General features: G+C 48.4%; 1 protein-coding gene across 1 annotated transcript in view; it reads left to right on the forward strand.

Annotated features, from left to right (window-relative positions):
- LOC119923857 (olfactory receptor 6C74-like) overlaps positions 1–9079 on the forward strand; it is a gene marked incomplete at its 3' end in the record, with an annotated part of 31845 nt that extends 22766 nt beyond the window's left edge. Inside the window, exons 7-8 of the mRNA XM_038743061.1 lie at positions 2775–2883; positions 9001–9079. Of these exons, the coding sequence (XP_038598989.1) occupies positions 2775–2883; positions 9001–9079 (188 nt within the window). The remainder of the gene's footprint in view (positions 1–2774; positions 2884–9000) is intronic.
- Positions 9080–10813: the final 1734 nt, after the last annotated feature.

Below are 10813 nucleotides of genomic sequence, written 5' to 3' on the forward strand. Positions count from 1 at the left end.
CCCCACAGTAAGGGGATGGGAGGGGGAGGAGCAGCCTGCAAAAGAGACTGAGAATGAACGACCGGGGAGATAAGAGGAGTACCAGGAGAGGACGGAGTCAGTGAAGCCAAGGTCAGGTAGCGTGTTGAGGAGAAGGGGGTGGTCCACAGTGTCGAAGGCAGCTGAGAGGTCGAGGAGGATTAGGACAGAGTAGGAGCCGTTGGATTTGGCAAGCAGGAGGTCATTGGTGACCTTTGAGAAGACAGTTTCCGTGGAATGTAGAGGACGGAAGCCAGACTGGAGGGGGTCGAGGAGAGAGTTGTTGTTTAGGAATTCTAGGCAGCGCGTGTAGGCAACTCGTTCAAGGAGTTTGGAAAGGAATGGTTGGAGGGACATGGGGCGATAAGTAGAAGGTGAGGTGGGGTCAAGAGAAGGTTTTTTTAGGATGGGAGAGACATAGGCATGTTTGAAGGCAGAGGGGAAGGAACCAGTGGAGAATAAGCGGTTGAAGATGGAAGTTAATGAGGGGAGAAGGGATGGAGCGAGAGATTTCATGAGATGAGAGGGAATGGGGTCAGAAGCACAGGTGGCCGGAGTAGCACTTGAGAGGAGGGAGGAGAGCTCCTCTGAGGATACTGCTGGGAAGGATGGGAGAGTAGCAGAGAGTGTTGAGAGCCGGGGGGTTGGAGAAGGGGAAGTGACTTTGGGGAGGTCGGACCCGATGGATTTAATTTTGTTAATGAAGTAGGAGGCCAGATCGCTGGGGGTGAGGGAAGGAGGAGGGGGAGGAACCGGGGGCCTAAGAAGGGAGTTGAATGTACGGAAGAGCTGGCGGGGGTGATGGCCATGGGTGTCAATAAGGGAGGAGAAATAGTTTTGTCTAGCAGAAGAGAGGGCTGAGTTAAGGCAGGAAAGGATAAACTTGAAGTGAACGAGGTTGGCATGGTGTTTAGACTTTCGCCAGCAGCGTTCGACAGCTCGAGCATAAGAGCGAAGGAGGAGGACTGTGGCAGTGATCCAGGGCTGTGGGTTAGTGGTACGAGAGCAGCGAAGGGAAAGGGGAGCGAGTGAGTCTAGCTGAGTAGAAAGGGTAGAGTTGAGAGCAGTAATCTGATCATCAAGACTGGGTAGAGAGGAGAGGGCGGCGTGGTGGGGTGTGAGGCGCTCAGAAAGATGGATGGGTTCAAGAGAGCGGAGATCTCTGTGAGGGAGTAATATGGATTTACAGGAGAAGGGAGTGTGAGTGAGGAGGCAGGTGAGAAGATTATGATCAGAGAGAGGGATTTCAGAGTTGGTGAGGGTGGACACAGTGCAGCGATAGGAGATGATGAGGTCGAGGGTATGACCAAGTTGGTGAGTGGGTGAGGTGGGGTGGAGGAAGAGGTTGGCAGCGTCGAGGAGAGATGGAAGGTGGGCGGCTGAGGAGTCGTCAGGGAAATCCATGTGGATGTTGAAGTCTCCGAGGATCAGAATGGGCATGGAGAAGGAGAGAAGGAATGTGAGGAAGGGGTCAAAGTCGTTAAAGAAGTTGGAAGTGGGGCCGGGAGAGCGGTAGATGAGGGCTACAAAATCTGGAGGGGGTGGTAGAGGCAAATGATGTGGGCTTCAAAGGAAGGGAAGGAAAGGGAAGGGGGAGGAAGGATAGTGCGAAAGCGACATTGGGGGGCGAGAAGGAAACCGACACCTCTTCCTTTTCCGGTGAGTCTGGGGGAGTAGGAGAAGAAGAGGCCTCCACTGGAGAGAGCAGCAGAAGAGACCGTGTCGTCTGGAGACAGCCATGTTTCAGTTAGGGCGAGGAGGAGTGGAGAGCTGGAAAGGAATAGGTCCACGATGAAAGGGATCTTACTTAAAACGGAGCGAGGGTTCCAGAGGGCACACTTGGCAGCAGCTGTCGAGGGACGGGAGGGAGGGAGAAGGGTGCGAGGGGTGGGGAGGGTTTGGTTTGGGATGAGTCGGCGGGGGCCTGGGCGGGGAGAGTGCGAAGAGGAGTGGTGATGGGAAAGGAGAACTGCGATGGGGTGGGGGCGGGGAGAAGGGGAAGGAGGGGGCCGGGAGGGAGGAGTGGAGGACTGGCGCTGGTACAGAGGGATCCTTGGTAGGGGGTGAGGGGAAGTGGTCTTGGTGGGGGAGAGGGAGGGAAAAAGCTGGGTGGGAGAGGGGAAGGTGAAGGTGAGGAATGGGAATGGCAGTTGGGAACAAGGGAATTGAAAGTTCATGGTGAGGTCAGCAGGGCGAGTGACAGTACAGAGGGAGGTTAACAATTGAGATGCAGAAGCAATAAAACAGTAGCAATGATATAAGTAGGCGATGGCATCACAGGGTGTAGTTAAACAATCAATATGCTATGGCAATAATAAAACTGGCAGATAATGATGTCACAGAGAGCAGATACAAACTATTATGTGCTGGAGTAGGGTGGGCCTGTTAAGGGGGGTCAGGTAGCAGAGATACATGGGGAGAGAAGCGAACAGCCCACTAGCATGGGAGGGCTGAGTAGGTACGAATGAGGTTGTCGTTAATGTAACATGGTGCTAACAAGGGCCTTTTTCCCGGGGTGGGGGGCGGAGGGGAGAGTCAGTCAGGACCGGACCGGGAAGGGGGGGGGATGGGGGGCATTGTAAGGAAGGTCGCTTAAATGGGGGGGGGGGGGGTGGAAGCTGGGGGCGTCTATGGGGGCGTTCTGAGGAGGGGAGCCTTCCGAGAGCAGCGGGGGCCACGCGGTGTGATGGCGGGCGGGCCTCTCGGGAACGGAGTTCTATGGCGGCGCTCTGAGGACAGGCTCCTTCTGGGAGCAGCAAGGCCGCGCAGTGTGATGGCGGCCGGGCGGGGATATTTGTTTATATAAAGCAGTCCTCAGACTCCTCCTTGATCGTGGACCTGCTGGTGTCTGCTTTCCGCACAATGGTGCCCCCGGGCCTGAACCCCTTCATCTACAGCCTGAGGAACCGGGACATGAAGGCTGTCATGGGCAGGATCCCAGAAGGGTCATTCACCCGGCCCCTGCTCTGGGACAGAATGTCTCCTTCCTTGTGCAAATAATCTCACACCACCACTTTACCGAGGAATTGACCTTGGATCTAGCCATATACTTAGCTGTCCTACAAGGTTCACAGAGAGCGCTGGACGTTGATGAATTGTCAGAGTCTGCGAGGCAGGCGGCTAAGACTGAAGTATGACTGACAATCCAGTTTGGGGGGGACATCATGGCCTATGGGAAGGGGAGTCCTTGTATACTGTAAACTCACAGTGAGCAAGGAATGTGTTTAGCAACTTTGTTAAACTGTACTCTCCAAAGTACGTAGTACAGTAAACCCTGTTTGGGGGAGATTCTAATCCCTGCTCAACCGCATGTCTTCTGTGTGACATTGGACAAGCCACGTAACTTCTCCGTGCCTCAGTTACTTCATTTGTAAAATGGGGATTATGACTGTGAACCCTACATGGGACAACCCAATTACCTTGTATCTACCCCACTGTGCTTAGAATAGTGCTTGCCACATAGCAAGTGCTTAACAAATACCATACTTTTAAAAAATTTTTTATCATGGCTTAAAAGAATGGGAATCGCTCTAGGCTATAAGCTCACTGTGGGCATGGAACGTGTTTATCAACTCTGTTATAGTGAACTTTTCCAAGTGCTTAGTACAGTGCTGGGCCCAGAGTAAGTGCTCAATAAATATGTTTGATTGATTGATTGAGTCTCAAGTTCTGATGCCAACTCTGTTACTGGCTTACTGTGTGACCTAGGGGCAGTGACTTAACGTCCCTAGAATGTCTCTTGCTCTTACACTCTGAGTTCCTGTGGGGCAGGAATTGTGTTTGAACGGCTTTTTGTTTCTACTCCAGCACGTGGAATAGTTCAAGCACACAACCTCTTAATAAATACAATAAACACAGCTGGCACTTGTCAGCTGTGTGACTTTGGGCAAGTCACTTAATTTATCTGTGCCTCAGTTACCTCATCTATAAAATGGGGATTAAGAATGTGAGCCCCACGTGGGACAACCTGATTACCTTGTATCTCTCCCAGAGGTTAGAACAGTGCTTGGCACATATTAAGCGCTTAACAAATGCCATTATTATTGTTATTATTATTATTTATAATGATACAAGTATTAGTAACAATAATGAAAATATTATGATATGCTATTTAACAAGACTCTGAGGGTGGGAATGAAAGTTGGGAAATGGAAGATGGTATGGGAGAAGGGAAGAAAGGGTGACTGCAGCTCCATCTTTCTTGTCAACTCCATCATCTCTTGTCAATCTGTCTTTTCTTCCTTCCATTCATTAATCCTTCTAACTATTCATCTATCCATCCATCCATCCACCCATTCATCCAGAGCACGGGCTTGGGAGACAGAGGTCGCGGGTTCTAATCCCAGCTCCGCTATTTGTCTGTCCTGTGACCTTGGGCAAGTCACTTCACTTTTCTGTGCCTCAGTTACATCATTTGTAAAATGGAGATTGAGACTGTGAGCCCCATGTTGGAGAGGGACTGTGTCCAACCTTATTACCTTGTACCTCCTCCAGCACTTAAAAGGGTGCTTTGCACATAGTAAGTGCTTAACAAAGGCCATAATCGTTACTATCATTATTATCAGTGGTATTGATTGTACACATGCTGGATGCAAAGCACTGTAGTAAGCTCTCAGGAGAAGTGACAAGAGATAAAATTGCATTGTTCCCCCTCTCTAGGAGATTATGTTCTAATGCGGGAGATAGACACAGAATAAAGTATATAGAGGAGGAAGGAGAGAAGGGAAAGATGAGAAACTGAATGAACCCTTGATTCAGTACAGTTTATTTAGTCAGTATGAACATACCTTTAACGGATTGACTGACAGATTGCGTGTTTCAGGTTGTGAATTGGACAAAGGTGAAACCATTCACAGTGGCTAAAGACTGCCGTTGAAAACAGGAACCGTGGGACGCTGGAATGCAGCTGCCGCTGTTTCCACGGGAACCCTGAGGGCCGGCACCATCATTGATGCTGCAGGGGCGTGCCCTTGTCTTCCAGAAACCTCATAAACCACGTGACCAGAGGGTGCTTGGCTTGTCCAGGCCCTGAGGTCCCTCGGCAGGGCCCCGAGCCATCCTCCAGGGACCCCCTCGGAGCATCTGCTGCTTTATCTACAGGGATCGGAGCCCGTCTGGAGAGCTTCTCAGGGTCTGAAGGGGAGTGGAGAGTGACCGAGGGCTCCTCTATGTTCCTGTATGGCTGACCTAACCCAGGAGTCTGAGCTGAAAGAGGGGACAAGCCCAGCTCTGCAGAGGTCAGCGACCCCCAGCCCCACGCTGCCCTGATGAGGGTGACAGGGAGTGAGCAGGATGGAGGGGCGAGGGGAACGAAAATGAGGATGGAAGTGATGGAGCCAGTCTGTGGCCTAAGTTGGGGTTCGGACCAGGGCAGCGGCTCCCAGCGGGGAAATAGTGCTGGCAGGAGGGGAGGTGCTTCCCAGTTCAGTAACCGCCAACAATCACACACCTCTCCTCCTTCCTCCTCAAACCTTGCTACCATAATGATGATGGCATGTGCTCAGCGCTGACTATATGCAAAGCACTGTTCTAAGCGCTGGGGGGAATACAAGGTGATCAGGTTGTCCCACGTGGGGCTCTCATTCTTAATCCCCATTTTACAGATAAGGTAACTGAGGCCAGAGAAGTTAAGTGACTTGCCTAAAGTCACACAGCTGACAAGTGGCAGAGCCGAGATTAGAACCCATGAACTCTGGCTAACAAGCCCATGCACTTACCACTTTGCCATGCTGCTACCATGCCAACTACCCGCCAGGCTAACGTGCTCCAGCACTGTGTCAGCACTATGGACAGTCATTGTGGGCTTTCTTGGGTCCCAGAATCCCTTGCAGATGGTATATAACATGTAGGACTGAGAGAGTGTGACCAGCTTTGAACTGCCACTGGCAGTATTAACAGTTGATCCCTGTAAGAGTTTTTCCCAAATGTTGGGAGGAAACAAATAGCGGGAAAGGTTGGAATCCCTGCCTTCATGGGTTTTCCAGCTGGCTGGGCTACGTTGACACAGTATAATTTACTATCAATCAAGTAATCTTGGATCATATTTATTGAGAGCTTAACACTAAACACTTGGAGAGTAATAATAATAATATAATAATAATAGTAGTAGTACTCGTTAAGCTCTTACTATGTCCCAAGCACTTTCCTAAGCGCTGGGGTGGATACAAGTTAAGCACAGTCCTTGTTCCACATGGGGCTCACAGTCCTAACCCCCATTTTACAGATGAGGTAACTGAGGTTCAGAGACATTAAATGACCATGGTCACACAGGAGACGAGACAGAGATGGAATTAGTACCCAGGTCCTTCTGACTTCTTCTGATTCCCAAGCCAGTGCTCTATCCACTTTAGAACACCATAACAGACACATGCCCTGTCTCTTCTAGAAGGAAAGAAAGAATGAAAGATGAACATGCAATTATTGCATGCCATTTTACTGATAAGGAAACAGAGGCCCAGAGAAGTGAAGCAAATTTATCAAGGTTCCAAAGCAGTAGAAGGAGAGGGAAAGGATTAGAACCGAAATCCTCTGACCACGACTAGGCTAAGCTTGGGAGAGTCCAATAAAACAGAACTGGTAGATGTGAATGCTACCTACAAGGAGCTCACATTCAAGAAGAGAACTCCTGGGCCCATGCTTTTTCCATTAAATAAGGATGGAAATGAGTTGAATCGTGCTTGATTTGGGTGAAGTGGATTTAGGGGGCTGGGAATGAATGGGGAAGCTGGTTTGAGGAAGGGGGATTTCAGCAGTGCTCAGAATTCGGGAAGACATGTGCTCTCTCTGATTTTCAGTGGATAAGAGAGGGACTTCCAGGCTAAGATGGAAACGAGAGAGTCGATCGTGAGTAACAACTAGAAAGTTGCTTTGAGAGCTGAGAAGACTAGATGAACGATGGACAGGAGTGAAATGCAGTCATAGGGCAGAGAGCCGTCAAGCCGATTGTGAGTTTTTGTTGCTTGTGAAAAGACACAAAAACTTGTCCTGAGTGAAGGCGGAGGAGAGGAGAAGATGTAGGCTGAGCGATGCTTTAGGGATAAGAATAATAATAATAATCATAATAATGGTATTTGTTAAGCACATACTATGTGCAAAGCACTGTTCTAAGCACTGAGGAGGTTACAAGGTGATCAGGTTGTCCCACGGGGGGGTCACAGTTTTAATCCCCATTTCACAGATGAGGTAACCGAGGCCCAGAGAAGTTAAGTGACTTGCCCAAAGTCACACAACTGACCGTTGGCAGAGCCTGGATTTGAACCCATGACCTCTGACTCCAAAGCCTGGGCTCTTTCCACTGAACCACGCTGAATGATGTATTCTTGTGTTTGTGTGCGTCCACGTGTGAATACAAATATTGAGCAAATTAAATCAGTTTGATATATATGTGGGTTTTATTTTTGTTGTTTGTCTTATGGTATTATTATGTGCTTATTATATTCCAGGTACTGTACGAAGCACTGGGGTGGATACAAGATAATCAGGTTGAACACAGTCTATGTCACACATGTTCCTTTCAGTCATAATCCCCAATTTACAGATGAGATAACTGAGGCACAGAGAAGGTAAGTTACTTGCCCTAGGTTATACAGCAGATAAGGGGTGGGGACAGGATTAGAATTCAGGTCCTTCTGTCTAAGAGGCTAATTCTATCTCCACTAAATGGATGAATTTATACATAAAGGCACTTCTTGTTTGACTCTGAAACCACCGAAAAAATTTCACAGCAGTTATGTTCATATCTTTATGTTCTCTGACTTCTCCTATCCCCTGTTCATTTTAGTTTCAGTCTCCTCAACCAAAAATAATATTCCTGATAGTTATTAAGTGCTTACAACCTTCCAAGCAACGTATTAAGTGCTGGGGGAAATTCAGGACAATCTGATAGAACGCAGCCATGTCCCACGAAGGATTCACAGTCTAAGTAGGAGGGAAAAAAGGTATCGAATCCACATTTTGCTATTGAGAAAACTGAGGCATAGAGAAATTAAATCACTTTCCCATGGCTATGCAGGCGGGAAGTGGTAGAGTTGGGATTAGAAGCCAGGTCCTCTGACTCCCGGGCCTGAGTTCTTCCCAGTAGCACACTGCTTCTACACAGTTCATAGCTTGGTGCTTCCAATAGAATGCAATTTCCTTGGGGGCAATGATCACATGTACTATTACTGTGTCCTCTTTAGGTACTCACTAAATAAAATTGATTGACTTATTCTTATTCCTTCACCCCCAACATCATTGTCTGTAAATTGAAGTCTTCCTTCCATCTTCCTTTTCAGGGAGTCGACACCATTTCCCAGAAATGTTCAACGTCTCCACTCAACTCAAATATCATTTTGAATTCAATAACTGTCTCCTCTCCATAATCACTAGCAAGTGTCCTGCCAATTCCTTCACATATCCCATCAATTGACTCTAACTTTGCCTCTTCGCTCATCACATACAGAAATTAATGCTGCCTCCCAGAAATGCCCAACATCTCCACGGTGAGGGAATTCCTCCTGCTGAGTTTCTCAGATGTCCGGAAGCTGCAGCTAGTCCACGCCGCGTTGTTCCTACTGGTCTACCTGGCGGCTCTGACGGGTAATCTCCTCATCATCGCCGTCACTGCCCTCGACCGGTGCCTCCACACCCCCATGCACTTCTTCCTCAGGAACCTGTCCGTCATCGACCTCTGCTGCATCTCCGTCACCGTCCCCAAGTCTGTCGTCATCTCACTGACAGATCATAGATCTATCTCCTCCTGGGCTGTGTGGCCCAGGTCTTTCTGGTGGATCTGTTTGCTGCTTCAGAGCTGTTCGTCTTCACGGCGATGTCCTACGATCGCTACGCCGCCATCTGCCGCCCCCTGCGCTATGAACTCATCATGAACAACACAGCCTGTGTGGAAAGATGGTAGCCGCCTCCTGACTCAGCGGGGTGCTGATTGGCGTCCTGTATTCAGCTTCGACTTTCTCCCTGAGATTCTGTGGGTCCAACATCGTCCAGCAGTTCTTCTGTGATTTCTCCCCGCTGCTGAAGATCTCCTGCTCTGAGAACCTCGTCGACATGGATGTGAGCATCTTCGGTGGGGCAGGTTTACGTATTGTCTGCTTCATCTCTATCGTCGTCTCCTACAGTCTCCAGGCTGTGCTGAGGATGCCGGCCTCTGAGAGTCGGGCCAAAGCATTCTCCACCTGCCTGCCCCACTTCGCTGTCTTCACTGTCTTTCTCTCTACCGCTATCATCTCCTACCTCAAGCCCGTGTCAGACTCCCCCACGACCCTCGACCTGCTGGTGTCCGTGTTCTAAACCGTGGTGCCCCCCACCCGGAACCCCCTCATCTACGGCCTGAGGAATCGGGACATGAAAGCCTCCTTGGGGAGAGTTCTAAAGAGGTGATTCCTCCTCCCTCCTCTAAGTAACAAAATGTCTGTTTCCTTTTGCTGAACTACCCCATACCTCATGAGGGTTCCAACTGTGGGGGTATCCATATAAAGAGCTGTCCAAAGAGAAAGCCCAGTGTCTCTGGATTTGTCACTGTCTGGGACAGAGACTGATTAGACAGGTGTGACTGTAAGCCTGATATGGGCAGGGATTGTCTCTCTTTATTCTGAATGGTACTTTCCAAGCGCTTAGTATAGTGCTCTGCACACAGTAAGAACTCAATAAATATGACTGAATGAATGAATAAATGACTGACAATTGATTTTTTGGGCGCAATCATGGCATAGTGGAATAAGCATGTGGCTGGGAGTCATGAAATCTGAAAGGTCTGCCCGGTTCTGTCACTGGCCTGCTGTATGACCTTGGTCCAGCTATGTAACATCTTTGGTATCTCTGTAAAATCGGGATTCAATATGCGTTCTCTCTTTCTCTTACAATCTGAGCCCCTGTGAATCAGGAAATGTGCCTGATCTCATTAGTTTGTTTCTACTTTAGGACTTGGCAGTCTTTTGCAAGTAAATTCTTAATAAATCCAATAATTATAATGTTGACAGTACTACTGATAATAACAGTAATTCTATGAATTTTAAGATCACTCTTGGTGTTTATGAAAATCAGAAAATCAGAGGGTGACAAGGGAGAAGGGATGCAATCAAGGAAGCTGTACCCCACATTTGACTGCCTGTTTACTTTTTTTGATGCCTGTCTCCAGCTTCTAGACTGTGATCCAGTTGTGGGCAGGGATTATGCCTATTTGTTTCTTAATTGTACTTCTCAAGCGCTTAGTATAGTGCTCTCCACACAGGAAGCATTCAATAAACAAGATTGAATGAATTAATGAATGAATTTGACTGATCAAATCCTTGTCTCGAATCCATTCGTTCATAATAATAATAATCATCATCATAATAATAATAGTATTTCTAAGGGCTTACTATGTGCAAAGCACCGTTCTATGTGCTTGGGGGATACAAGGTAATTAGGTTGTCCCAAGTGGGGCTTACAGTCTTAATCCCCATTTTACAGACGAGGGAACTGAGGCCCAGAGAAGTGAAGTGGCTTGCCCAAAGTCACACAGCTGAGCCCATGACCTCTGATTCCCAAGCCTGTGCTCTTTCCACTGAGCCACGCTGCTTCATCCATCCACCCATCCGTCTGACTGTGCATCTGTCCATCTGTCTATCCATTCACCCATCTGTCTGTCCATCATACAACCATCCGCCCATTCACACATCCATCTATCCATTATAATAATAATAGTAGTGATATTTGTTAAGCGCTTAATATGTGCCAGGCACGGTACTAAGTGCTGGGGTAAATACAAGCTAATCAGGTTTTACACAGCCCCTATCACACGTGAGGCTCACAGTCTCAA

This window comes from Tachyglossus aculeatus, unplaced genomic scaffold (genome assembly GCF_015852505.1).
Source record: "Tachyglossus aculeatus isolate mTacAcu1 unplaced genomic scaffold, mTacAcu1.pri scaffold_311_arrow_ctg1, whole genome shotgun sequence".
Taxonomy (NCBI): Eukaryota; Metazoa; Chordata; class Mammalia; order Monotremata; family Tachyglossidae; genus Tachyglossus; species Tachyglossus aculeatus.